The following is a 23,755-nucleotide window of genomic DNA, read 5'->3' as shown; positions in this document are numbered from 1 at the left end:
CAAGACAGGTGCACAAGTGATGAACTCAAGGATGAATGGATGTTCTTTCCACACTCCTTGTCATTGCCTTACACCTGTGTCCAGGCACAGGTGTGTCCCAGAGAGGTCATTTCAAGCCTCATATCTCAGGGGTGTTCACAGCCCTGCAGAGGTTTTGAATGGAGAGCTTGTCACAAAAGCTACTTCCTGCAGGTGTTAGAAAGCTTTTACAGCAGAAAGTTGTTTTCCCTTTTCACAGCAAAGGGAAAGTCAGGATGTTGATCCTTAATTAATTTCCCAGGTTTCCACTTGAGTCATGCCAGGCTTGGGAGTGATGTAAAGGTGTGGGAAAGTTTGGGAGTGTTCTCCCTTCTACCTCCAGCCCTGCTGGGGCAGCCTGGACACTTCACTCTGAAAGGTTTAATGCACTGAGCAAAGTCAGAGCATGTGGAATTTAAGAGTCTGTGTGAATGACTCCTGGTCTTCCCAGAGATGGAGAGGGGTGAAGCAGCCCAGCACCAGCACTGCCTGCTCCCTGGAGGAGAGAATGCCCAGGCTTCTGGCAAAGGAAAAATATCCAAATCCACCCAGCAGCTGCAAAGCAGAACCTGCCTTGCTCAGAAACCCAGGAAGGAGAGGCCGCTGGGGTGGGCTGATGGCTGGAGCAGCTCCTTCTCAGCCAGCATAGCTCGTGTGGCAAGAAATGCTCCCACAGAGGAGTCAGACACGTCCAAACTTCATGATGGATATCCCATCCCTGGAAGTGTCCAAGGCCAGGTTGGACAGGGCTTGGAACAGCCTGAGATAGTGGAAGGCGTCTCTGCCCATGGCAGGGGGTTGGAATGAGATGATCTCCAAGATCCCTTCCAGCCCAAACCATTCTGTGATTATGATGCTGAAAGATGCATTTTACGGCTCAGAACTGTATTTCACAATTTTCTCAACTCACAACATTTTAGGAGGATGAGGCAGAGACAAGCACACCCTCAAGCAAGGAATTCAGGTCCCCTGGTGCCCTAGGTGGCTGAGCATGGCCGTGACTCCTGGGGCAGTGTGGGGGGTTTGGTATTTTAATAAAGAAAACTCCCAGCAGAGTACAGGTGCTCTCAGCCTGAGTTTTTCACTGGGAACTCTTGGATGCTGCAGGCAGGACTGGAGGTGGGGAGCAGAAAGAAGCTGCATTTTATTTTTCAAACTCCAATTTAATGAGGAGAGAGGAGAGCTCTGGTGAAGCAGCTGCCTTGGCCAATACAGCAAACACTCCTCCTCTGTGACGAGCACCAGAGGCTGGAGTGTGTCACAACTGCAATTACAGGACAAGCTGCTGGTGAGGTTTAATTACACATTGGAGGCACAGCAGACAGGGAAAAGCATTGTTTATGTGTGGCCTTCTCGCCTGTAAAGTAATTGGCACTGTTCAGAAGGATGTGTGATGGAGCTGCCTGCCCTCTGGACTCACCATTCCACAGCTCATCCCTGGTGCCTGCTCCATGCCAGGCTGGCAGCACCATCCCCTGGGACAGGTGCAGCTGGCTTGGGCTGTTAAAACTCCATCAGCTCTGAGGAGCCTCCGGCAAAGGGCAACTCTCTTGGATTTTAAAAGTGTTCCCTGTGGTGCAGCCCAGTTCAAACACTCCATCTAACGCTGAATTAATTAGAAATTTCAAAGCTGTAAAAGCCTCAAAAGGAAAATCATTCCCTGGCCATTAGCTGGGCTTGCTAATGGGAACTGATTCATCCCCTCTTGCAGCCCTACGGATGAGGCTGTAAACCAGCCAGACTCCACCTGATTCCAGGGGTCTGAGTGATGTCCCTGTGCCAGGGAAGGGCCACAGTGCCAACACAGCCCCTCAAACTGCCAGCCTGGGTGGGACCACGGCCAAGAGCAGAGAGAGGGGCTGAGGAAGGGCTCCAGGAAACTCTTGGGCAATGACTGGTAGTTTTCCAATGGACTGGCAGTAACTGATAGCTGGGAAAGAATAGACAAAGTCACAACTGGTCCTTTTTGTCTCCTCAGTCCCTGGGACCTTGCTCCATGTTTTTCCATGCCAAAGCAGCACATGCAGCTCAGCAGCACCTCCTTGCTCCATGTTTTTCCATGCCAAAGCAGCACATCCAGCTCAGGGAAAGCTGAGTGGAATTACAGGTAAAGATCTCCATTTATCCCTTCCCATAATGTGCAGCCTTAGGACTTTCATCACTGCCATCTCTGGAATATATTGCTACTGCTGGCAGAGGAAAAATGATTAATTGGAGGTACAAAACCAACAGCAAATTAATTTTCTTAAGTGTCCCATAGAAATGCTCACACAGATTATGCAGCAGAAGAGAGCAAGCAGAAGAGCAGCCCACAGGCCACAAAGACACACTCACCTAGAATTTGCACTTCGTGGGTAATTCCATAGACGTCTATGAGCGCCCAAAGAGGCCCGGAAACTTTAATACCACAGTGAAACAAGATGGGCTCCTCATCGTTAATACTGTAGAAGACCCTGCCGTGCCGGTCCACCCAGAAGGCCAAGATATTGTCCCTGACCGCAAACCTCTCGGGCAGAGCCTTGGCCCAGTAGCCGGGGCGGGTGACGAGGTCGGGGCAGGCGTACTTTGGTATCTCCTCGGAGCTCATCTGCGAGGGGTCGTGGATGGTGAAGCCGAAGCGCAGGGCCCCGCTCCAGCCGTGGTGCACGGCCACCAGCTTGAGGCGCACCTTCTCGTAGAGATGGATGGGCCGGTTGGTGAAGGTGACACCGTTGCAGAAGCTGTTCCTGCGCGTGGCGCGGCGCGAGTGCGCGTCCAGCCGCACGTTCTTGCCCTTGGCCTGCGAGTGGAAGCGCGCAAGGGCCAGCACCGAGCGCCGCTCATGGCTGCTGCTGTTGGGCAGGCTGTAGTAGGGACGGCTGGACACCGAGCGCGCCTGGTGGCTCGTGTCTGCAAAGGGATAAAAATACAGATGTCAGCAGGGATTGGCTCAGCTGGGCGGGATTTGCAGCGCTCTGACAAGAGATGGAGTGTCACGGGATCTCTCACAGAATGACACAGAATCTCACAGAATTCACAGAATCACAGAATCAGAACCTCACAGAATCTCACAGAATCACAGAATTCACAGAATCATACAGAATTCACGGAATCATAGAGAATCACACAGAATCACAGAATCAGAACTTCACAGAATCACACACAGAATCTCACAGAATCACACAGAATCACAGAATTCACAGAATCACAGAATCATACAGAATTCACGGAATCATGGAGAATCACACAGAATCACAGAATCAGAACTTCACAGAATCACACACAGAATCTCACAGAATCACACAGAATTCACAGAATTCACAGGATCTCACAGAATCACAGACTTCACAGAATCACACAGAATCTCACAGAATCGCACAGAATCACACATAGAATGACCAGGTTGGAAGAGACCTTCAAGATCATCGAGTCCAACCCAGCCCCAACACCTCAACTCAACCCTGGCCCCCAGTGCCACATCCAGGCTTTGTTAAACACACCCAGGGATGGTGACTCCACCACCTCCCTGGGCAGCCATTCCAGAACTTTATCACCCTTTCTGTAAAAACCTTTTCCCTAACATCCAACCTTAATTTCCCTTGGTGCAGTTTGAGGCTGTGTCCTCTGGTTGTGTCAGTGCTACCTGGAGAAAGAGCCCAGCCCCAGCTGAGCACAGGCACCTTTCAGGGAGCTGTAGAGAGTGATGAGGTCACCCCTGAGTCTCCTTTTCTCCAAACTAAACACCCCCAGCTCCCCCAGTTGTTCCTCACATGGCTTGTGTTCCAAGCCCCTCAATGTTTCACCTTAACACAGCACGCTCAGCCACAACCTGCTCTTTGCTGACCAGTTTGGCCCTCAGCTTTCTGCAAAAACGTGTCAAGCAAGGTTAGGCAGCTTCCCTGCAAAGCTGGAGAGGAAGGAACGTCCTTTGTTCCCATCAGATGCTTCCTATTGCCCTCAGAAAAAGCCCAACATCTGCAGCTCTGAGCTTCCTCCTTGCAGTGCACATGCTGATAACTCACATGGTGGCCAGAGACAGGAGCTCTGAGGATTGTGGCTGCTAAAAATCACAGATGCTCGAGGTGAGCATGGGTTTTAGGAGATTTTTGTGGGACATGCAGCCACCAGCTCCTCTGTGCCCTGATTTTGTAATGATGAACAGGAACTTTTGACCAGCACAAATAATCCAAGACATTCAGCAGCTGGAGCACCTCTGCAACACCAGACTGTTCCTCCTAAGCCTTCAACGCAGCCCCTGGCTCAGATATCAGATGCAACTGGCACATTCAGGAACATTTCATCCTTGCCTTTACCCAGAAGCTCCCATTTGAGCCCAAAGCACTTTATAAATGATGATTGTTTTCAGCTTCACAGCACCGCAGATGGCACAGAAATCCTGCCATCCTCCTTTTACAGATGGGAGAAGGAGAACTGATGGGTGAGATCTTGCAGCATTTAAAGTCAATAGCAATTCTGACACCGACTTCAAGAAAAGCAGATTTGGGACCTAAAGTGAGCTTCACACAGCCATGAAGCAGAAATGAAAAACAGCTCAAGTTTGAATCTTAAACCTTAGCTAGAAGCTCCCTGAGGTGGAGACAATGTCCTTTGCATATCCCTGAGCACATGGGGACTTGCTCCAGGTCCTGGGCTCCCACCACCACCACGATGTTCCAGGGAATTTGGTCTCCCCATTCCCCACCCACTCCACCTCTCCTCCTGTCTCTGCACCTGGCTCTGTAGATGTTTAAAGCAAAAATGGAACACATCCTGAATGCCCAAAGCCATCCTGTTAAATATAAAACCCCATCACATGCTCACAATTATTCTGAACACTTTTTGCCATGCTTGGAGCTTTAGCAGCCACCTGCCAGGCCCTTCCTTCAAGCTGCTCCCTCCCTGTGTGTAACCCCAGGCTTTGCTTCGTGACAAGGGAAGGATTTTCTGTCATTTCTTTCTGTTGGAAAAAAACACCAGAAGATCCTGGGAGCTCAGCTGGGGGAGCTGGCAGGAGGGCTGCAGTGGTGGCAGCTTTTATTTGGAAGCAAAACCAGAGCAGACAGGGCAGTGAGAGGCTGGGACCTGCACTAAGGCACTGAGCAAAGAGAAGAGAGGTTGCAGCAAGATCTGAGCATAGGATTCGCCCTTCAAATCAGGCACTTGTTAGAGGAGTCAAAGGGCTATGAAGGCAAAAAGCTCCTGTTTGCAGTAAGATATAAATAACAATCAAAAGGTGTTTTGTCTCTTGGTTTGTCCTGCACGTGACAGTCGCTGTGCAATGGTTAATCCTGTCAAACACCAGTGGAAATTAATACATCCTTGCTCTCAGCCAGTGAGGGGAGGGTGCCAGTTCCATGCTAGGGCTATGGAAAAGAGCCCTGGAGCAGATGGGGAAGGGAAAATCCTCCCCAGGTGCTCCATCCCCCTGCCCAGCACAGCACCTCTGCCCCCAGCAGCACTGCAGGCCAGGCCCCAGCACAGCAGGGTTCCCCAGGAAGGGACATTTCTTTCTGTATTTCCAGGAGGAATCTCATTCCTTGCCTGCTGAAGAGCTAAAATGCAGAAATGGCTGCTCCCAGCACGGCCCACCCGTGCTCATGTGGGTGCTGCTCCATGTGTGTGTGCCTGTCAGCACTCCTGACAAACAGAGCTGCTGCCAAGGGAGCGGGGTCTGGGAGCTCCAGGCAGGGACCCAGCCAGCACAGGGCAGGGTGAAGCCTCTCCTGGCCTTGCCCCCCGTCACAGCACCCCTTTTTCCATGTGCATTCACACAGCCTTTGTGCCCTTCAGGTGGGACCTGGGTCCAGCAGAGCTGGGATGGATCCCAAGGGGCTCCTGAGGGATGGGGTGGGCTCTGTGCCACCTCACACCCTGCCTGGCTGGGCAACAGCCTTTCCAAACAGATAAACCCTCATTTTATAACCCACTGAGCTGCTTTTTGTTTGTAAAATGGTTAACAACAACCCTCCTGTTGTTGCAAGTGCCATGGCCTCAATGCCCCACGTTGGCCAGCAGGAGGAAGGAGGGAAGACAGATTTTGTTCTCCTCTCTGCTATCCCCAAAATCCCCTTGTTCCCAATGCCACTGCAGCACCAGCCTTCCTCCCACATCCCCCTGATGGAGAAGAGGCTCCTGCCAGGGATGTGATGCCCTGGCACTGCTCCCAGGCCGGTTCTTCTCCTGCCCCTCTCAGAAGGCACAGAGGACCAAGGTGTCAGTGCCAGTGGCACCAGCACGAGTGACAGGACAGCAAGGACACTGGCACCCACTCCAAACACAGCTTTGGGTCCACCCTGCCAGAGGAGGACTGGCGCTTTTTGTTTTGTTTTGTTTTCAAAAAACAGGAAAGCATATTGTGGCTAAACAATAGGAAACGCTGGGACGGAAATGAAGGGATAATTTATTTATAACGCTGTCCCCCCTTCACATGAACACCTGCCTGTGGAATAAAGCCTGCCACCACCCGAGGCAGGGAGGCAGAGCTTTCCCACTGAAACACGCCTGGGGTTGAGCTGGGCCATGTGCTTTACTCATTAGGTGCTGACGGGGACTCCAAGCTCAACAGGATGTTTGTGCCTTTCAACTGTGCCTTTGAATTGCCCTAATTTGCAGCTCGGCTTCCACAGCTTGGCTCGTGTTTATTCCCTCTGCTATTGCTCCAGAGCTTCTCCTCTCCCCGCTGTGCATTCCCACCCCAAAGTGGGATGACACAGCCAAGCTCGTGGCACAAGTGCCACCCTGCCCAGGGTGCCTGACAGGCAGTGAAGAGCTACGCCAACTCTTTTTGTTTTTCCTTCAGCTGTGAGATTCCCACAACTCTTGGGAGCAAGTAATTTCTTCTCTTTCTGCCTCACTTCTCTGTCTAAACGAGAGTAACACCATTCCTCCACCTCATGGGCGGCTAAAAGGATGGAAAAATGTGAGGTTCTCAAACACTCCAACCCCTGAGCCCTGCAAGCCTGCATCACCACAGGGGACACAAACCCACTGAGGGATGCCTTGAGCTTCCATCCCTCTTTTTATTCCAGTTTTCCATTTTTCATCCCCACTCTCACCAGTTTCAAACATGACACTCACAGCACATCCCTCAAACACACCAGCAAATATAAAAGGCAGGAAAATGGAAGGAAAAGCTGAAGTGAAGGGTGAGGAATGGTCTGAGGCTCCTCACTGAAGGATAAACCCTTTTGGCAAGGCAGCATTTCCATCCTTGTGGTGTCAGATGACACTGAGGCAGATTTGGGTTCTGGGGGCCGTGCTCTCATCTGAAGCTTCACCTGCTTTCCAAAAGGCCAGCACACTCATTCCAGAGGTTATGCTGACCTTTGGAGAGGTATTTTAACAGACATGCACTTTGCATTTCAAAAAGGTACAGCAGGCAGACCCTGGACAAATTCCACATATTTATCATGGTTCCAGTTCTAAAAATAAACATTTTTTTCACCCATTTGTTTGCAGTGGCACTGTAATCCCACTGACAGCAGCAGACAGAATTCAGCTCCAGAGCCCTGTCTGAGGCTGCTGCTCTCCCTGGGGCGTGGGATGGAGGAGGCTGCTCAGCTGGGGAGTGACCTCGAGCCAGATCCATCCTGTCTTCACTTGCCCTGGCAAGCCAGGCAGGAATAATACCCCTAAAATGGTGGAGAAGGGAATAATGCTGAAGGAGAGCAGAGCTACAGCGAGAGCAGCCTGACAGGAGGAGGAGGAGGAGAGCGCTGCATCCTCATGCGTCACCGGTAAATCCATGGTCTGCATCAGCGACATTCCCTGGCTCCCACAGGCTGCTCCTGAGGGCCTTTCCCAAGTGAATCCATGACAAAAAGACCCACAGGATCCCAAGGAGCAGTTTGGTGCCAAACAGGGCTGTGCAGTGGACACAGAGAGGGAAAATTACTGGGACCATCCACAGTTGACAGCTCATGCTGAGGGAGCACGCTCTGCCCTTGGTCAGAGAAGGCTGAGAGGTTCAGAGAAAGGCTGAGAGGTTCAGAGAAAGGCTGAGAGGTTCAGAGAAGAGGCTGAAAACCTCCTGAGAGGCAGCAGCATGCAGCCTGAAATCCATCTCTGGAGCCTCGTGCCCGGTGAAAGGGAATCCACCAGACACACCCACGGCTTATCTTTATGGGCTCTGCTTTATCTGAACCTCCTCCTATCCCAGCAGATACTCAGGTGGCTGCTGCTGCACATTGAACAGGGTGTCTGCAGACAGGGGCAGGTGGAGTTTGCTTTGTGACAGGAAAATCCCAACAGGTGGGGACACGAAAGGTGAGTTCACGGCGTGACAGCGAGTGGTGGGAACAATCTCAGTCAATCCCAGCGTGCTCCAGTCAAAGCACATCCTCAAAGTCCTCATCCCACTGATGCCTTGGGAAGGCTGAGCTAGAACAGAGGCTGGACAGAGCTAAAGAATAAAGCAGGGATTTATTAAAAGCATCTCCTCCATGGATGCACCTTGGGCAGCACAAGAGCCCAGCCAGGGCTGCACCCAAGATGAACCAAAATGGCCCCAAAATGCACGAGCGCTCCCGGGGTCTCTCCCTGGGATCAGTTCTGCTCCATTTGCACCTTGCAGTTCATTGTCCCATTCCAGCTTTAGCCCCTGCAGTCCCACCCTGCTTGTTTTTCTCTCTCCAGCCCACGGGGTTTGTGCTCTGGGGCTGAGATTTGGATCGTTTGTCCTTGGTGCCCAGCTGGAGCAGGAATTGTTTTGTCTCCCTGCTCTGTGCACAGAGCTCACCATCCCATAATGTGAAGCTCAGAAGTACAAACTAAAGCAGCACAGAATCTGAAAAATATAAAAGCTGAAACCTGAGGCATCAGCACAGCATCTCCATGGCTGGAGCCACTGGGAGGCTGGAAGAGGCAGGGGAGGCTGTTACTGCAGACACCAAACATCCCCAGCAGCACCAAACAGGATTCTGCTCCGACACGATCTTATCTTCTGAGGACAAGAGATACAAATCTGCTCACATATAAATTTAGTGAGCTGTCTAGACATTTCTTTCTTTCTTTTTTTTTAATACAGAAAATGTGTCAGGGAGCTCTGTGGGAAGCACTGGGGTGGCCTATTCCACGCTCAGTGGTGTGGATTTGGAAAGCTGGGCTACCAAATCCAACAAAAAAAAAATCTGCCTCATTTCTGAATGTCCTGCTGGCTCAAACACTGGAAAATTCAATTAATAAACCCCCCTGTGTAAATTCCTATGGTTTGCACGACCAGTCTGGAGGTCTGTTCTGATGTAATGTCTTCTAACCTGAAAGAAACTTCCAGAGAATTCAGAAAAGGTTCATTTGCAAGAGAGTGACACAAAAATTGAGGGGTTAAGGGGACACTGAAGAGCCTGTGATGAATTACAGGAAATGTGAAATTTTTGAAGAAACACTTGTGAAGGAGGGGAGGAGAAAAGACAAACAAAAGCCACTTTTCCATTTAAAGAAGCTGTGTTGTGGCACAGAGGTAACTCTCAATGCACGTATCTCATGGACATACATCATGTCTCACTGCAGAACAGTTCAGAAAAATCCCTGGCAGAGAACAGGGATTGACTTTAGCTCACAAAATCAAGTCGGGCTTGTCTCCACAAGAAAACCCTCTAATGCTTCAAATCAAACATTTTATGGGGGATTTTTTTTAAATGCTAAAATCCATTTTTTTTTACAGGCAGGAGCTAATGACATATTCATTCTGGACTTCTAGATGTACCTCCATGAAAACAAAGAGGTATTTGCCAATAGCATTAGTCAAAATCCTTTAGCTCTGATCCTATCTCAAACCAGCAAAGGCAACTCCAGCAGGACCTTGCAGTAATTTCCAGCTTGCTCCACCTCCTGTCTCCCTGTATTTTCCAGGCTGCTCCACCTCCTGTGTGTCCTCAGGCAAAGAGCTCCTGCATTGCTGCTCCTTTCAACTTAAACCCTTTTCTTGCAGTGAGGAGCTCACACCAAAGCTCAGCCACATCCCATAAAAGAGCAAGTGCCCTGAAAAGAAAGCCAAGACCAAGCCTTAACTCTCCTGGTTATCCGCAAATCTCCTCATGGCAGCAGCATTGAAGCCAGAAGATGGGGAGTGCAGCTGAAACTCTGTCGTGTCCCTCCCAGGAACCACCAGCTGGCTCAGGGCAGAAAATAAACCATGACAGAAGCTCTGCTCCAAGGATGGAAAGTGCTGATGGCAAATCCTCCACAACCTAGAAGAGCCCCAGAGGCTGAGGAAAGCCTGGCAGGAATATTCTCCCATATATATATATATGGGAGAATATTCCTGCCAGGCTTTCCTCAGCCTCTGGGGCTCTTCTAGGTTGTGGAGGATTTGCCATCAGCACTTTCCATCCTTGGAGCAGAGCTTCTGTCATGGTTTATTTTCTGCCCTGAGCCAGCTGGTGGTTCCTGGGAGGGACACGACAGAGTTTCAGCTGCACTCCCCATCTTCTGGCTTCAATGCTGCTGCCATGAGGAGATTTGGGGATAACCAGGAGAGTTATATAAATATATAATTCTATATGTAATGCAATGTAATATAATATAATATAATATAATATAATAATTATATATACAAGATAATATTCTTCTGCTTGGCTTTGCTTTCAGTGGTAGAAGAAATCAAATATGCCACAAGGAAAGCCAGTGCATGACTTGGATGGAGAAGCATTTCCAGAGCAAACTGGGGAGCCCTGAGCTAAACCAATACTGGTGGATCAGGCTGTGAAAGCAAGGGCTGCTCCCCCCAAAAAAAAACTCCTGCTGGGTCTGCAAGGATGGGAACATCCACCCACACTCACCTCTGCTTCTGCCCTGTTGTGACTCCTGCTCTGGGCACGCAGGAATTTTGCTGCAAAGTTGGCCCCATCTTTATTACAGGCTTTTAGTCCTTCTGCATATAAATAGCACTCAGTATACACAGAAGCCAGCGATTAAGCACTGGGAAAAAAAAAATCTCCTCTTCCCTGTATTATTAGGGAATCTGGGTCAATGAGTCTGCAACTCGAGTAAGAAATTCTTAGAGCTGGTTAATGAGAGACAGAGCGAGCGGGATGGAGGAAAGGCAGGGTTCATGCCATAATCCCTGCTTAAGTCCTGCAGTGCAAGCGATGAAAGCAGCTGTGTGATGGATGAGGAGCCCTGGAAAGGGCACAGCTCCTCCTGGGCTGCTCCAGGGCTCGACACCCAAGTCTGGCTCGTGTGGCTCCCAAAGCCAGACAGCGCCCAGACATGGCAGGGGTTTGAGAGCCATCCTGCACAACTCGCTGGAACTCTTGGCTACTGGCTAAAGATAAAAACATCCCGTCAGAAATGATCAGCCAGCCACTCTCACTGCAGCTCTGAGTGGGGATTTCTGGGCTGTGCTCTCACTAATCAGCTGCATGTGCGACACACACGAGTTCCTACACCAGCAAAGCAAACCCCTGCCCCTGACTTGATGTATTATGGGTCTGCAGAATTGTTACCTTCTTTAGAAAGTGGAGCTTAGCTGGAGGAGAGCAGAGGTCTGCTCACCTCACTTTATCTTCTCTGAGTTCATCACAGTGTTTTGGGAGGTGACCAAAAGCAGCAAGAAGTGAGCAGCTGACGGCTCTTAAAGCAACTCCACAAATGGTTTCTGAGGAATGCTAGGTTGGAAATGATCATCACTCGGTTGGAAGACTGAATATTTTCCGAATCTAAATGCTTGGTGATTGTCAGTTGGGGATTAAAACATTTATTTCTGTGATTTATTGTTTTTGTTGTTTTTCAGAAACAGCCAATGTGCACCAGAAAGCAGAGAGGGCGTTAAAATATGCAACACTTGAGGCTGGAAAGGCTGGTCTGGGAGGAATGATCACAGCTGGAGACCCCAAGATGGGAAGAGAGGAGCAGAGATGTGAACAAAACCCTCGTGTTCTCTGGGGTGGCTGGGCTCTGCTTAGATTTCCTAAATTCATACAGAAATAGGGTCCAAGGTGAGAGTACAGACCCAGCCTAAGAGCAACCCAAGAGACCCCAAAAAGTTCCTTTGTCAGGGAGTGCTGCTGGGCCCCTCTCTTTCTGAGACCCATCCCCTGCCCCTGACCTGTTCCTCTGCACAGCAAATGTCACAGAATATTCTTCACAGATCAAAAAACCTGCCTTGGTCTCCTTGCCCCCAGTTCCTCTGCATTCATTTCTCACTTCCAAGACATCTCCTGCCCCACAGAGAGGATAAACAGCTTAGGTTTTCAGAGCAACACATTGGTCCAAAAGCTTCGTTCTGGTGCTCTCCTTCTCCAGCCAGGACTGGGATTTGTTGAAGAGTTATAAGGATTTGTGCCTGCCATAATCACTGACTTTGAAATGGTCCATGCCCTCAGCCTCCTCCTGCTGCCAGAGCAGCACAGAAGGACCATTAATGCAAATAAACTCCCTGTTTCCATTGAGCCTTTTCTCCTGGCCAGCTGCACCAAGTCATCTGCTCCAAGGATTTATAAATAGTGACCATGTCATTCCAATGTTAATGGCCTTTAATGAAATTGAAGGATGGCATGCATTCCCTTTGAACATCCTCGGAGCTGCAGTTCCACTCCACGCCATGGTTTCAATGCAGCGCTCATGGAAAGAGCCCTGGGACTCAGCACATCCTTCCCTCAGCCCATCCATGTGTTCCTCTGGACAGGAACACAAAGAGGGAAATCATTTTGTTGTCTCCTTGATGCAGGAAACCCACCCATCCCCTACAGACAGGCACTGCACCACGAGGGCAGCTTGTGACACAGGGAAAATTAAAAAAAAAAAGATTTGAAGAGCGATAGTGGCAACTGAGCTTGACTTTCCATGCATTGTTCTCCGAAAATCCCCGAAAAGCTGTGTTTACCTTATCTTCATCCCTCTGGGTTTGGGCTGTACACAATGCACACGCCTTCCCCACCTCCCCAAAGCATGTTTGGAGCAAGGCCAGGCCATGAGCTGTGCTGGTAGGCTCGGTGCATGACTCAGGTGGGTGTGTGAGGCTCCAGCCAGGAGCTGTGATTTCCACACTCCCTGAAAACACCAAAAACTCCCCCCTGAGCACAGGAATCCTCCAGCTCCAGGGCTGGGGAGGAAGAGAAGCTGCAGATGGTGATGAGCACCCAGGCTGGTGAAAGTGTCCCTTTCATGGCAGGAGGGTGGGATGAGGTGATCTTTAAGTCTCTTCCAACCCAAACCATTCTGGGATTCTGTGGAGGGTGAGATCAGCACTTGGATCGATGCTGCAGGTGCAGGAAGGAGAGCCTGGCCATTCATTCCATCTTCTACTTTTCCTAAAATTCCCTCCAGATAAAAGGAACAAACCTGCTCTTTTTCTTTGCTTCCCCACTTTTACAGAAGTTTTTTTTTTGTCTTTATCTCTCTTCACAGTGGTTCTAAGAGTCCCTTTTTTTCTCCTCCTAATTACAACTTCTCTACACTCCAAAGAACTCGGTTGAAAAGAAAAAAAACAGTGGAGCTATTCCAGACCAAACAGGGATGGATAACCAGAGAGCCATCAGATTTAACAGTGCCACCCAGAGAGGGCTTCAGATCTGCCCTAAGAGCCAAAAACCCCAGGAAAAGGGAGTTTTCTTCCCAGCAAATCCCTCTTCCAGCATTTTCTAACTGTGTCCACAGTTCCTTTTCTATTTACACACAATTTAAACAGTGATCTGGCAGCAGGAGGGGAGAATACTTAGGGAGGAATGCATGGCTGAGGAAGCTAAATAAAGCAGTGGCCAGCTCCTCAATCATCCTATATTTTATATATACAAAGGCTGCGATCCCACTAAGCTTTTCCAAAACAATATGTAAAGAATCCAAAACAGGGCAAAACAACGGTAATAACTGGTTATAATTCTATCAGGGGCACAGCACAGCTCTGCTCCTCTGCCAGGCTGGTTTCCCAGTGGGACTGTGGGACTGGTGGGACTGGGAGCTCTTTGGGGTGAACTGGTGGGCTGCTGCCTCAAGCCAGCACTGTCCCAGCAGGGAGATTTCAGGGAAATTTAATCTGGCCAAACTCTCTTTCTGATGACCTCACTCAGCTCGTGTAGAGTCCAACCTGTACAATAACATCACATTTTTTGTTGGCTGTTTTAGTAAATATTCAGACAAACAAGCTGGGGCTTTTTTTTCTAAATACTTCAGAAACAAAGCCCAAAAAAATTTAAAGGGAAAAAGAAAAAAGCAAGGGAAAAAAAAAAAAAAAGAGTAGCATTCTGGTCCAGAAACACAGGAAAACATCCCACTAAAAAAAGATGCATCCCTCTTTTCCTTAGCTGAGGTTTTTAAAAATGCAGATTTCTCTGCTAAGCTGTGAAGGCAATCTGAGAGGCAGGTGGTTGTGCAACACTTGGCTGCTGCATGGCTCAGCTCTGAGATCCTTTTCCATGATATTTGCAGGAATTAATAAGAGGAAACAAGACCCACTTCAAGACATTAAACTGTCCAAACAAAAAAAATAAATAAATACAGTCATACCATTACTGGACACACCATGACCTCAGCCCCCTTCCTTCATCTCAAATGTCTTCAATTATTTCAACACAAGGATTTGAGCAAGAGAGGTTTATTTTTAAGCCTTTGTGTCAACCTTAATTCCAGTGGGGTTTGAACCCAGCACACCTAAATCAACATCAGCATTTTTCTCCCTTTATTCTTTCTGTCTTTGTGGTATCACAGCCAAAACATGATAGAGGCAGGTGAACCAAAAACAATCTGGAGATGAGACACAATTCCTTGCGTTGTTGAAATGCCAGAAAATGATGAAAACAATGGTTTTTTTGTTCCCTGCCCCAAATGAAAGAATCCTTGGGGTGAAGATGTGAATTATAGAACAAACAGCACTGCAGTGGCCAGATTCAGGCAGTACCAAGCCCTAATTTACACCCTGTTTTCTCACTTTTTCAATGAGGAGCCTGGGCTGTTGTTCAGCAGAACTCCTTTGGTCAATACCTTCCAAACAGCTCACTGCAGAGCTGCCAGTTGTTGTTATTGTTACAGCTGTATTTTGGGGTTTTTTGTATTTTTCATCGATCCTTTCCACCTCTAAACCCCAGCACACAGTCCAGCAGCACTCCTTGGTAATTGTGGAATTGGGAATATTAGAAATCCCACATCAAACACAAAAAGCAGCTGCTAAACCCTCCCATTTCCACCCAGATGTCTCTTGTTTCAATTAACAGAATCAAACTAATTCAGAGCCATTCACTGGCCTTGTTTGGACTCACTTGGAAAAACACACCTATAAATCACATCTGAAAAGCTGCAAACGGAGAAAGAATTTGTTCCTCTTTGGGCAGTTCTTGTTGTTCTTTTTTTGGTGGAACAAACTTTTACTACCAAACACAAAGTGCACAATTATGTGTTGACAGCTCACAGCCTCTGTGGTTCTGGCCACAATAAAACACAACTCCACACTGTCCCTCCAGTTCTTCGAAATTCAGGACACCCAGAAGCTCCCATTTGCATCATCTTCCTGGGATTCTGAGCTGGAAAAGGGATTCCAGGGAGCCTGAAGGTACCAAAACAGAGCCACAGCAGGGATTTCCCTGGTCCCAAATCCATCAGACACTGAAATGCAGGAATGGGCACAGAAAGGGGAAATGGATGAATGGACACAGAGAGGGGAAATGCAGAAATTTGGGCACAGAAGGGGAAATGTAGGGATGGGGACAGAAAAGGGAAATGGAGGAATATGGGCACAGAAAGGGGAAATGCAGGAATATGGGCATAGAAAAGGGAAATGCAGGAATATGGGCACAGGAAAGGGAAATGAAGGAATGGGGACAGAAATTGGAAATGCAGGAATATGGGCACAGAAAGGGGAAATGCAGGAATGGGCACAGAAAGGGGAAATGCAGGAATACGGGCACAGAAAAGGGAAATGCAGGAGTATGGGCACAGAAAGGGGAAATGCAGGAATATGGGCACAGGAAAGGGAAATGCAGGAATGGGGACAGAAATTGGAAACGCAGGAATATGGGAATATGGAATACGCACAGAAACATCCTCAGCACTGCCCTACCCAACATTTCAAGGAAAGCAGGACTGCTCCACATGTCCAAGATAAGGGGACAGGGGGCAAATCAGGGAGGGGGAAAACATGTTCACAGTCCAGAGGCACACAGGGAAAGCTTCTCCCTCCTTCTGGGACTTGGTCACACCACCAACCTCATCTCCAAGGAAAATCTGAGCCAGTGGTTGAGAGCTGCTTGACGTGGTTTGGAGAGGATTCCTCCAGCCTGCCCATAGACTCTGGTATTTACAGGAGGGCAGTTAATTTGCACGGGGCTGTAAACATTGACTAAATAGGAATGCATACAAAAAGAGGCTTTGCAAAGAGTTTGGTTTAAAATGAGAAGTGGTGTTGACCTCTCAGGGAGGAATGTCCCTGTGCCCTCTGCTTTGACATGGTCAGCTGAGTGCTCCACGAGGGTGGGAGAAACGAGGAGCTCGCCCAGGGAGCTGGGAAGGAAATCCTTATCTTTGTTTTGCTTCTCAAAGTAGCTTCTAATATTTCTGAGAGCAAGAAATATTAAAAGGCATTTTGAAAGGAACACAACCCCTCAAAACATAACGTTGAAAAGGGGCTCCGTTTGAATCAAAATAAATTTTGAAGAAGAAAAATGTGAACCCACTCTTATTAAGTGAAAAACTCCAGCTGTTCCACACAGGGCTGGCAAGGCAGGGAGAAATAATTCACAAATCATTTTATTAATTAACCATCAGAGTGTCCTCATGAGCTGATGGGAGACCCCCCACGCTGGGCTCCCCACAAAAGGGAAATAATCTGCATTGCAATTAAAAATCTACCCTGGAAACCATCAGATTGAGGGAGGAAAGGACTATTTGAACCAATTCATTAATTATGAATATTAAAGAAACCAAGCTTTGAAGCTCAGTTCATAACGAGTCAAACTTCCACTTTTGTTCTGCTCGGGAAAATCCAACTCTCCAGGCAGCATCTGTCAATCTGATCATTATGTGGTTAAATGAGGGAGAAAAAAATGTGTTCTCTCTCACCTGCAAAAGCTATCTGAGCCTTGAAAATTTAATTTGAGTTTTCCCTTCTAGATTTGACTGGTCAAGTTAAACTAGAAAGATTATTCATGGAAAAGCAACCGCACTTGGTTACTAGGATACAAAAAATCACTTAGTATGTTCCTCCAATGAATAATCCCAAGCAGAACACACACAAATTCAATAAATTATGAATTTCTCGTTCTCTCTTACATAAACATTGGGGTTGCAGAGGCATTTCTTGGAAGCCTTTAATATAAATTCATCTCTTAATGACTGTGCTCTAGCAAAACAAACAGAGGGGATGGCTGAGCCCTGCAGGTGAGCTGCATCCTTTGCCTAGACATGGAAGTTCTGGCAGCAGGCAGGGTGCCCAGGGCCAGCAGATCCCTGGTTGTCACATCTCAGAGCAGATTCTGGAATTTGGCAAGCTCGCAGGCCCTGGCACAGCGGGTGACGTCAGCAGCAGACTAAGCTAATTTGGAAGAAGGCAATTCTTATTCCAGAAAAAAAAAAAAAAAAAAAAAAAATCCCCCTTCCTGCACAATTCCACGGATCTGAGAGGTCTTACATAAAGCACTTGTCAGATGTCTGAAGGCACAAGGCACAGGTTAGGCTGGAGAAGATCTCTTAAGATTATTGAGGAAGGCAGGGAGAAGTTTCCCTGCATCCATCTGAGCCCCCAGCCCAGCACAGGGTGGGAAAAGCATCCTGGAGTCAGACAGAGCCTGCCCTGAGCCGCTCTGACATCCTTGGGAGCAGCCCTGGGGCTCAGGAGGTTGATTTTGGTCCCTGAACAGAGTTGGGTTTGTGTCTATGGGGTTGTGCACGGGGCTGTGTGGGCTCTTCCCACCCCTTCCAAAACGCCCAGGATAACAGGGATTACAATCCCCAGGATAACAATCCCCAGGGTAACAGGGATTACAAAACCCCTGGATAACAGGGATTACCAAACCCAGGATAACAGGGATTACAATCCCAGGGTAACAGGGATTACAATCCCCAGGATAACAATCCCCAGGGTAACAGGCATTACAATCCCCTGGATTACAATCCCCAAGCACAAACCCTGCTCCAGGCTCAGGTGTTTAAAGCCACGCTACAGGGGCTGAGATCACTTTGTATAAACTTAGATTTCCTTGAAATTGAGCCTTGTGGAGCTTCTGTCCTCCTCACCCTGTGCCTTTGATGGCATCGGCAGCTTGAGCTGCTCTGTGCTGCCAAATCACCCGGTAATTGCTGTTTAAACCCCACAAATTGCTGTTTCAGTACCTTGCACCCTTGCAGACACCTCCACTCCAGGAGAGAGCACCAGAACACCTGGAATTCTGAAATACCCGCCAGGGGAAGATGTTCTTTATCTCTACGAGCAACAGCCCCTTAGAAAATGATTTCTGTTTTCATTCCTGGAAACCCTTTCACTTGGCAGGACTAAATAAGCAAGAGTTTTTGCAGGTGTCCTGAGGAAAGGAGCACCACAGAACAGCCCCTAAAGGGGTCACAGCTTTTTGCCAGGAGCCCACAGGGATTATCAAACCCACCTTTAGACCTGGTAGTCCAGTTCTACTCATTCCATGCCTAGCTGATGAATAAACAAATAAAAATAACTTGTTCTTTAAGATCTCCAGTGATATAACTGTTCTTATTTATTGTATTCCACCTGTATTCTAAGTTGCCTGTCTGAATTCTGGAGAGCACATGCTCAAAATTCCTGGTCCTGTCTTCTCCCCAAAATCCACTGCAGCCTCTGAGCTGCTCCCCTTAGCAGAATTTTAGCCACCCCCAGGACACCACACCAGGCAGATCTCCAGTTGAGTTTTGTGTTCCCAGGAAAAAAAAAAGCTCCATCCAACCATGTCGAGTTTAAGACCCCAAGAAACAGCAATTTTCCCTCATTAGGAATTATGCTTTCAAGCTGAGGAGATAACTTCTGAACTGCACTCCAAAAATTCCAGGAGACATCAAGCTGAGCAGCTGGTGTCCCAGGGAGAGCAGAGGAGATAACAGGCTCAGGAAAGCTGTGCCACAGTGCCAGTTATCTCTGAGCAGAGCAAGATAAACCTGAATGAAATTATTTCATTTGTGCTGCCAAATGGGATATTCTATCTTTTATCTTTGGCTTCTCCAGGCAGGGCCTGGAGGATTCAATGTTTGAGTTATAGAGGAGGGCAAAAATCAAAAATCTTTATTCCCTGGCATTTGGAAACCTGATGGAAAACTTTTGCTCCAGGGAATTCTTTCTTGACTGATTGTTTTCCCTGTGTTGCCACACAGCCAACAAAAACCAGAGCTTTACTTTTATGTGTCTATTTATTTCTCCCACATAACCATTAGATATTTTCCTATCAGAAGTGCAATCACAGGAAAATGGTTAAAATAGGAGAATTCCTAAAGCACAGAATTATCATTATTATGTAAAAAAATCCACAATAAAAGCAGCAAAGTTCAAAACCAAAAATTGTTACATGCAACTATCCAGCCAACAACCACAAACACAATTCCATCCATCCTTCTCCCCTCAAAGCATCAGCAGCTCTTTAAAAAACTCTAAATGTGATTTCCCAGCTGCACTGGGAAGGCTTTGAAGTGCAGTTGGATGGTTTTGTCTTTAAGGAATCTTCCTGTGCAATTGAAGCAATAAATCATTTTTTATCTTCTGATTTGGTTTCCTAACAGCAGAAGGGTGCAAAGGAAAAAAAAAGGGAAAAAAAAAAGACATGGTTTTGTTGGAAAGGAGGAAGGATTGGGGTCAGATCCTCTCAGCAGGTGATTCCTGAGCTGCTCCATTGCCAGAGGTCTGAAAGAACCCAGGGAGAAAAAACCTCCTGGGTGGAAAGCAAGCCCTGCTTACACAAAGCAGAGGAGGAGATCTCCCTGGACACGGAGGGGAAAACAAATTAACAAGCAAGAAATCACTTTCTCCTCCCTCCTCCCCAAAGCCCCAATCCAACTGCTCAGACACCAGGAATTCATGTTCCAGCACTCAGGAATTGAGACAACAGGGCATCCAGGTCTGAAGGGAAAAGCTGGCACAGGTAAGCTGAAACAAAGCTCTCTCAGTGCCGGTGATTCATTCTTTTTATCATACACAGGGAAGAGAAACACAGCCATCACCAAGATAGGGAAGAACACAGAGTAAACAGCATCTCCTTCCCACCAAAAAAGTCCTCCCATGGGCACAGATCTTATCTGAGGGAGCCTTGGGAGGGCCTGTCCCTGCTGATGCCTCTGGGGAAGGAGGTGGGATGGGAAGGAGAAGGGGTAGAACCTCACTGAGGGCACCAAAAATCTCTGTCCCCTCCAGGACACAGATCAGTGACGCCAAACAAGGGCGGAGAAGCTGCCTGAATGAGAGGACAGAACAAAGTATGGAAATCCTCCTCCAGCAAAACTTCCTGCAGCTGCTGCAGACAGAGGAACGTCCCTGAGATGACCTCTGCCCTCTGGATAGGTCTGGAGAATTTGGGTGCCAGGGAGTCCCAGAAGTGGCCAAAAGGAGATGCTGAGGAGCAGGGAAGGTGCAGGTCATGAGTCAGCTCCGTGGTTTGGCTGCTGTGCAGGGCACAGGACTCCAAACTGCTCCCAAAAACTGCCCTGGGCAGGAGATAATAACACGGAAATGTGTCGATTATACCCTTTTTTGAATTGGAGATGGGGTAACTAAGAGGCATTTTGAAAACTTTAATTCTATTTTCAACCTCATGAGAAGGCTGAGACAACACAGATGTTATAACTCACGCCATCACACAAATCCATTCCCCACAGAAACGCAAAGGGAAGAGCTGGAGGATCTCACACACCTTCCCCGTGGGGAAATCCAGGTGGGATCTGAGGTGTGTCCCAGGGAATCTCACCGTGCAGCACACGCTGCCAGCCCAGCAGCAGCCCCTCAGAGGGCTCTCCCTGTGCCAGTTCTCCTCCCTGCTCCTCTCCCGAGCCCACCACATCCATCACGGTGACGCGCACGCTCCCCCTTAGGAAAGGCTGCTCCTAATTTAGCAGCCAAGGCGCTCAGATAGGCTCTGTAAACAGAGGGATGCTGCTGGGAAGGAAAATGTTTCCTTTCAAGGCAAACCCTGCTGTGGCTGCCCCAAGAGCAGCTCCTGAACCCAAGGAGCTCAGAGGTGAAATCCCCCGGAGCTCAGAGGTGCTGGTTCGCGTTCCTGATGGAAAAGGCAGCGAATGTGACATGTGAGGAGGATCCTCAGCAGGACCGGGAGAGAAACCCGGCACAAGGCTGGCAGTGACTCATCCTCCTCCTGTCAAACAAACATTCAAACCTGCCTGCCTGGAGTTAAACACCTCAGACATCCCGAAGCACTTCCATCGGCTGTCAGGTGATGACCTGCTGGGGAGCTGCGATTTCCTCTGCCTGCAGGGAGGGCTCTCCGAGGGTTCTGCCCACACAGACAGACCCTGGGGTGGGATTTTCAGCCTCTGCAGGAGGGTGAGGTGCTGACACGCAAAATTATCCAAATTATCCAAAGAAATAAAATTATGCAAAGAAATAAAAGTGGGGAAAGCGCTGCTTGCCAGAATTCCCAGCAAAGAAATTCCCTGTGGGGAAAGCGCGGCTTGCCAGAATTCCCAGCAAAGAAATTCCCCTCTGGAGCATAAATAATTAAAATTAAAAAAAAAGAGAGAGAGAGAGAGAGGGCACCTGCCCAGCACTACCCATTGGAGAGCAGGGAAAGCTCTGGCTTTAATGACACACTTGGCACAGTGCTGGGTGTGTGTGACAGCCCGTGGGCCACGGGGCATGACACAGCTCCATTTAACACCAGCCTGGGAGGCGATGCCTGCCTGGATTGGAGCACAGTTGTTCCTCCAGCCTCCAGAGCCGAGGTGCCAAAGGCTGAATTAATGGTGCCAGTTGGCTGCAGCGCAGTTCGGGGCATGTACAGTGGTTAAAGAGAGCCCTGGGTGCACAATCAACCTGCTCCAGCTCTAAATCCCACAGAAGGCTGAGCAGCCTCACAGGTTTCCTTTTGAAGAGTGGGAAAGCAGAAGGCTGCTAAGAAAGCAGTGAATTAATCTTTTTTTCCTTTTTTTTTTCCACTTCTGTGACCTTCTTCCAGGAGATGCTTCATAATTAATTAACTCTTGTACCCCCATGTGAGCCAGGGTTTCCCACCTCCCTTACATTCAAACTAACCCTGTGATAAAGCCACCTGCTCAAAGGTCACACAGGGAGTCATCAAAATCAGTGACAGACTCTCAGAACCTCAACTCCCAGCCTAAAAGATGCAGAAAAACAGGCAAAATCAGGCTGGATTAACACCTGCAGTCCTTGTTGATCAGCACTGAACCAAACCCAAACCTAAAACTGGTCTGAACAGGAACTTTTTTCACTCAAACCAGAACAACCTGAAGTGGTTTTTTGTAGTTTTCCTAAAGTCAGACTGGAGCCAAATCAAACAATTTACTGAACTCCTGACAATAACAAGAACTCCTCCCACAGTGCATCACTAGCAGCTGAAGGAGGAGGGACCAGAAAACAAATCTAAACAAAAGTGCTCCTTCAAGTGAGATTTTAGCCCCTGGAAAAGGCAGAGAGATCTTTTCCCACTGCATGGACTTTGCTCCTCATTTCTTAGAGGAGAACTCAATCAGTATTTTGAAAAAGCATACACAGAAATGTCTTTTTTAACCCACAAACTGTACATCCCTGCTGCTCTGCATTAACCAGCACCCTCCAACCACCCCTGTCTGGCCTGGCAGATGGGAGCACCAGCCTGGTGAAGGCCTAAACTTGGGATTTCTGCCTTGTTGAGGGTGGGTTAGTGATTAGAAGCCTTTTCCTTAAGAACACAAAATAATTTCTTGCACCGAAGTGACTTGTGCCAGAACAAGCCCCATTCTCCCTCGTGTTTACCAGACACAAATGCCACTCATACTTGGTATTCCTCACAGTTGTGAGGAAGGCTGTGGGAGAAGCACAGCAATCAGATCCCAGCCAGATTCTAAAAAGGGAATTTGGCTGCTTTGTTAAATACCAATGCCCCTATTTGGGTCAGGACCAACAACTGGGTCCCAAGTGGAAAGTCCTTCACTTGTGCCTGGGCTGGTGAGTGCCTGCTGTGTCCAGCAGCTGTCCACCTTCCCCTGTCACCACGGGCTCCCAGACACTGCTCCTCACAAGGCTTTCCCTGGATCAGAGGAATTCTCCCCGCTCCCAAGCCTGCCCTGCTGAGGTCCCGGCTCCCACTGGTTATTAACCCTTTCCTGCGCCCTGTGTGTGCCTGCAGAAAGGAGCCCCATGGAGAAAGGAGCCCCATCCATGGCACCAGGGTGCTTTGTGCTGCTCCCTGCCTCTCTCACCCCAGCTCCAGAGCGATCCCCTGCAGAAAAACAAGCACAGAGCCACAAATCCCACAGATCCAGCAGCTCCCAGCCCGCTCTGCGGGCCAGCCCAGGCGCTGCCATCACCTGCAGGAGCCAGGACAACCCCGTGCCTCAAAAACCAACAATTCCCTCACCCGGCTGCCCGCAGATCACCTCGGGCCGTGGGCAGGGAGGCGAGGGGAGCAGGGAAACAGCGCCATCCATGCCCAGCCTGCGCGGAGCTGCTCCTGCCGGAGATGCGGGAGCCGCTCCCGGAGCATCCCGAGCGCTCCGGGGCAGCACCCACGTGTGTCGGGGTCATTTCGCTGTCACCCGGAGAACAGCGGCTCCCAGCAGCACCTCGGGCCTGTTGTTCAGCGCACCTGACACATCCCAGCTCCTTTCCCTCCAGTGCGTCCCCAGGAGCTGCCTCTCATTAGGCACAGCCTCA

The 23,755-nt window shown here is 48.8% G+C and overlaps 1 protein-coding gene across 1 annotated transcript in view; it reads right to left on the bottom strand.

The window, feature by feature from the left end:
- NEURL1B (neuralized E3 ubiquitin protein ligase 1B) overlaps positions 1-23,541 on the bottom strand; it is a 29,286-nt gene extending 5,745 nt beyond the window's left edge. Inside the window, exons 1-2 of the mRNA XM_014312248.2 lie at positions 23,460-23,541; positions 2,353-2,907 (exon numbers count right to left, since the gene is read on the bottom strand). Coding sequence (XP_014167723.2) covers positions 2,353-2,907; positions 23,460-23,529 — 625 coding nt within the window. The 5' untranslated portion in view covers positions 23,530-23,541. The remainder of the gene's footprint in view (positions 1-2,352; positions 2,908-23,459) is intronic.
- Positions 23,542-23,755: the final 214 nt, after the last annotated feature.

The sequence above is a fragment of the Geospiza fortis genome, unplaced genomic scaffold (assembly GCF_000277835.1).
Source record: "Geospiza fortis unplaced genomic scaffold, GeoFor_1.0 scaffold55, whole genome shotgun sequence".
Lineage (NCBI taxonomy): Eukaryota > Metazoa > Chordata > Aves > Passeriformes > Thraupidae > Geospiza > Geospiza fortis.
This window is presented reverse-complemented; position numbering and strand designations above follow the sequence as displayed.